Here is a 5,359-nt window from a genome sequence, read left to right on the forward strand (position 1 = left end):
AATTAAACCCCAGAAATAGAATGTTTCAGAAACTGGAGAGGAAGAGTCAGACCGACAGATTCAGTCAGAAAAAGCGAGCAGAAGAGGAGGTTTCCTTCTCCGACTCTTCTTTATCGGCTTCTTCTTCTTCTTCTTCTTGTTATTCTTCTTCTTCCTCCTGATCATCTTCTTCACTGACTGAAATACATATCATTGAGTAAAAAAAATGGGGAAAGAGAAAGACCAGAAAGAGAAGAAGATGTTTGTAGTTGGAGTCTGGAGCTTTGCTAAAGAGGTTAAACTGTTGTTAACTGCACTTTTGATCCTCTGTACTTTTGCCACGGTTCTTCAGTTCCTTCCTTCTCGTTTCACCATTTCCACCTCCGATCTCGGCGTCTGTATCTCCAGGGTCATCTCCCCCCCCAACACCACCACCACCCAACTTGCCCCACCACCCATTGCTACTTCCTCATCAGCACTTGCTTCCCTACTGGCCCCGCTTCCTTCTTTTCCGCCACCGCCACCTTCTATGGCTCCGCCTCCTCTTCTCCAAGAAGATCGGACGCTCGAAAATGGCGTCATCAAGCGGGGCTTCAATCCTTACGGTGCGGCCGCCTACAGTTTCGTCACCATGGGGGCTTACAGAGGAGGCCTCAACACCTTTGCCATTATCGGCTTAGCTTCCAAGCCCCTCCACCTCTACGCCAAGCCGACATATCAGTGCCAGTGGGTCCCCCACCTTAACTCCTCCAAGCCCATCTCCGCTGTCGGCTACAAGATCCTCCCTGACTGGGGCTACGGCCGCGTCTACTCCGTCGTCGTCGTCAACTGTACCTTCTCACAACCCATCAACACCGAGAACTCCGGCGGAACATTGCTCATCCACGCCTCCACCTCCGGCGGCGGTGACCGCAACTTCAACGTGACGGACACCATCCAGGCCTTGACAGAGTCTCCCGGGTCCTTGAGTCTTTCTCTGTTTACTTCAAAGCCCAAGTACGATTATCTGTATTGCGGGTCGCCCTTGTACGGGAATCTGAGTCCCCAGAGAGTAAGGGAGTGGATAGCGTACCATGTGAGATTGTTCGGGGAGAGATCGCATTTTGTGATTTACGACGCGGGTGGGATTCACGAGGAGGTTTTGGAGGTGTTGAGGCCGTGGATGGAGAAGGGCTTCGTGACGTTGCAAGATATAAAGGAGCAGGAGAGGTTCGACGGATATTATCACAACCAGTTCATGGTGGTGAATGATTGCTTGCACAGGTACAAGTTTATGACCAAGTGGATGTTCTTCTTTGATGTGGATGAATATATCTATGTGCCTCCCAAAAGCACCATCAAGACGGTGCTCGATTCGTTTTCCGGATACACCCAGTTCACCATTGAGCAGATGCCCATGAGCAGTAAGCTCTGCCTCTCCGAACCTGCCGGCAGAACCTACAGGTACAGGCCATGCATCATGCTCTGTGTTCTTGAGAATTGTTTCTTTTAGATCTCTTAGCATGATTTTAGCTGAGAAATAACAGAAATTTCTTGGATTAATTAATAGAACATCTTTGAAATTTGGATACTGGAATTTTGATGATTGAATCGACCTGATATATATTTGCAGATGAGAATTTTTTTTCTAGATATTAAATTAGTTTTGTTGAAGTGGTGTGACCATGTAATAGCTCAATTGAAAGAAATTTACACGTATTAGAGTTTAGATTGTAGTTTATAATTTATTAATTTGTCGTATGATCAATTGACTGTTTTCCAGTGTTATCAGTTATTAGGAATTAATTTAATCTTACTTTGTTTCACATTATTATTATCTTATATATGGTGGTTGAGTGGTAGGAACAGTACTTTTGCATTGATGTTGAACATATTCAGGGACCAAGTTGTTTCTTTTTCCCCTTATTTATTTCGAAATATGGACACTTTCGTTTAGTCTTAGAATAGATTCTTCCGTGGCTTCATTGGTTTAGGGAAGGTGGAAATGGGGTGCATGGTTTTGAACTTTGTTCTAAAGTGATTGCATCTTATGATATACAGTATATTTATCATATATCTTTGTGCAAGACTCCTTTTATTTTTGGGAAGCTGGAGCCTTCAATCAAGGGTGCTCTCTTCACACGAAAGAGTCTATAAATGGTCAAATATGACATGATTAGAGTAAAAGAAAGCTTGCCAGGTGTAATGAAAAGGAAACTTATTTTAATGCTTATTGACAGCCACAGGTAATTGCGAGGTGGTCTTAGGATAAACCTTCCCATATTGTATTCTGTTACCGTTGGAGTGATATTGATGGATGATTTTAGCTGGATGGTTGATTGTTTGGTTCCATGTGAGATATACAGATCCAGTACGCAGTATCCTTAGTAGCCGTTGGCTAATGGAAACAACAGATAAGCCAAGAAGATGGGTTTTCAGAAACAATCTGAGTTATCAATTGTCTGCAATGTCATAACTGTTTTGTCAACTGCATTTGGCATTTGAAATAAAGCATCTTGTTCACATCGTTTTTTGTCTTGTAATTTTGGATGATGGCCGAATTTCAGGAGATGGGGTTTTGAGAAGCTTGTGTATAGAGATGTGAAGAAAGGGATTAGGAGGGACCGCAAATACGCCATCCAACCGCGCAATGTATATGCCACGGGGGTTCACATGTCGCAAAACTTTGCTGGTAAAACAACCTACAAAACGAATGGACGGATCAAATACTTCCATTACCATGGAACCATCGCGGTACGACGTGAACCATGCAGGAACCTCATCAACTCGACAGGGATCACTTTCGACAAAACCCCTTATGTTATGGACACCACAATGAGAGATGCTGCTGGGTTTGTGAAGAAGTTCGAGCTAAAAATGATTGGATCCAGGTTACAGAGGACAAGACAGTGACACCATTCTTTTTTTTTTCCCCCTTCAAACTTTTGTACTATTCTCTCTGTTTTTTTTTTTTTTTTGGAGGTTACATTAAAAGAAACTGATTAGGTGGTTTCTTTTTTGTAAGATAGCTTATGAGATACGGGTATAAATGAGCTAGCATGTATGAGGGACAGAAGAAAAGAGCATATATATTAGAGGTACTGATGTACTTGCATTCTTTATATATGTAAAGCTTAATATTCATTGTTTTATACAGAAGCATTTGAATAAGTTGTATGATTAATTTGGTTTGATCATCGGGTTTTGTCGGCAAGGGAGAATGGTCACCGTTCATCTAACAAAGTAAAAGGGACCACACACATCCAGCCTCTGAAGGTGGCCAATGTGCTGTGCTGTGCTGTGCTGTGCTTGCGTGCCTGCTACCTCACTTTATCATTTTTTTCCAGAACTTGTGCTTTCTTTTGTTCATAGGTTCCGAAGAAAAAGTGAGGGAGAAAGGGTGGAAAATGATGCTTTGTCATGAGAAAGGATTTCGATCGGTGTGTTGGGAATAATATGCGAAGGGGACAAAGTCAAAAACGGCATGTGGGTGACACCAAAGCCTAAAAAGCCCTCTTTCTAATGTCTTGTCATCTAAATTATAACTAACACGAGGAAAAAAGTGAGGAAAGGATGAGAACGAAAGAAGGAATCATGATTTGTGTGAAATTGCTGTGGTTCTTGAAGGCTTTTATCCATGTTTATTTTTCTTTGGTTTGAATTTCTCCTCTTACTTACTTGGTGATCTGCTACATTACAATCAGAAAAATCTCTTCAAACAACTTTTGTGGAACAGTCTTAAGTGAAAGCGATAAATTCCATAAAGCAGATCTTATAATATTTATGATCAATAGCATTATAAAATTCATTTTATGTGATTTTATTTCTCTATCATTAAGATATTAATATATACAATTATAATATATACAATTCTAAAATATATAAATTTCGTACAGGTCTTCTATTAAAAAGTGGACTTCATCATGAAAAAGTGAAAAAAAATTACTCTTTTTTTTTTTTTTTTTTTTTACGATATCTATTTTTTATAGAAAACGCATATACAAGATTTTGAAACTTGTTCTAGCGTTGCTTTAATAAATATGAGGTTTTGCTGAACTGTCCTGCCCATCACCAAAGTTCTTTCTAGTCTTTATAATTGATGTTCTTGTTGGGAAGGTTATTAATTTACCAAAATAAAAGATGTTATTGATCAGTGAGTGAAGCATGCCTTTGGCTGAATTTTATGGTGGTGGAATAAAGGGAAGGGAAAAATCGTAAAAAAATAAAATAAAAATCGGATTATAGAAGAAGGAAGAGATAAGAAAGTATCAGCAACAACTGGTTTTATTACGGGACAGCTCATGATGTTCATATCGATCTATTATGCGTCTCTGCATCTAGCATTGGGTAGACCTCATACAAAAACTGTACTAGCTCTACCGTATCTTTTAGGGCTGGTTTGGTTATACAAAATCAAACTATCTCATCTTATCTTATCTCATATAATTATTACAGTATTTTCAAACTCTAACACAAAATATAATAAAGAATGCAACTTTTTTAAATCTTAAAAAAAAAAATAATATTATAACAATATTTTATTCAATTTCAACAAAATATCTCATCTCATTTAAACTGCGTAACTAACCAAGGCCTAAAAGAATTTGTATTAACTTAGATGACACTTATTAAATCTAGAGTTTTATCTTTGAGCAATAATACTCACACAATATATTTCATAATATATTTTACAATACATATTTTAAAGTAAAGATATTTTTATAAAGTGACGTTACTTTTATAAAATATTTTATAAAATTATCTTTTATTTTAAAATATAATTGTATAATGTATTATAAAAAAATGACGTGTGCAAGTAAGGACGTCTCCCACTGAAAAAGGTCAGTCAAAACAAAAAAAATTTTAGAATATTTTATTTTCTGTGTATTTTAATTGTCCCACCCATGGGTAGAAAGCTAAATCCATAACATTCTTTATATGCTTTTTTAACTTTGGGTCTTCTATCTTTATTTCTTTAAAAGAAAGTAACAAAACATTTTTTTGAGGGATCTTACATTCTTACTCGGGGTAGGGGCCTTAGGCAGCTGCTACCCAATTGAGCCGCCCTTGGGTCTCTCTTCCTTTCTTCTTTCATCTCTTACAAATTTTTCCAATTTGATTTTTTTTTTCTAATATTATAGTTTTTGTCTTGTATGTTTGTTGAAACTGACTATTCTATTACTCCCTACAAATATCAAATATACAATTCTCGCATAAATCTTTTATATATATAAAAAAATAAAGTAGACGTGATCATAAAAAAGTATAAAAAAAAATCATTCTATTATGGTAGAGTCTATATTTTTATAAAGAAAAATGATACTTGCAGTCGTGAATATGCAAGCGCCGTGCAGTCGCTTTGAAAAAAGTGAATAAATATAAGACCCACATAAAAAGAAAT

The 5,359-nt window shown here is 37.5% G+C and overlaps 1 protein-coding gene across 2 annotated transcripts; it reads left to right on the forward strand.

Annotated features, from left to right (window-relative positions):
• Window positions 1–3,619, forward strand: LOC121264518 (galactan beta-1,4-galactosyltransferase GALS3). Of its 2 annotated transcripts, XR_005940510.1 has the most exons (3): window positions 1–1,422; window positions 2,526–3,056; window positions 3,174–3,619. XR_005940510.1 is itself a non-coding variant. In XM_041167735.1 (2 exons), exons 1-2 carry the CDS (start codon window positions 206–208, stop codon window positions 2,869–2,871), a joined length of 1,563 nt encoding a protein of 520 aa, XP_041023669.1. In that variant the 5' UTR covers window positions 1–205; the 3' UTR covers window positions 2,872–3,110. The 2 variants fall into 2 exon arrangements, 1 of the variants encoding a protein (XP_041023669.1); XM_041167735.1 differs by lacking the exon at window positions 3,174–3,619 and having other exon boundaries at window positions 2,526–3,110.
• Window positions 3,620–5,359: the final 1,740 nt, after the last annotated feature.

This window comes from Juglans microcarpa x Juglans regia, chromosome 5D (assembly GCF_004785595.1).
Source record: "Juglans microcarpa x Juglans regia isolate MS1-56 chromosome 5D, Jm3101_v1.0, whole genome shotgun sequence".
In the NCBI taxonomy this organism is placed as follows: domain Eukaryota; kingdom Viridiplantae; phylum Streptophyta; class Magnoliopsida; order Fagales; family Juglandaceae; genus Juglans; species Juglans microcarpa x Juglans regia.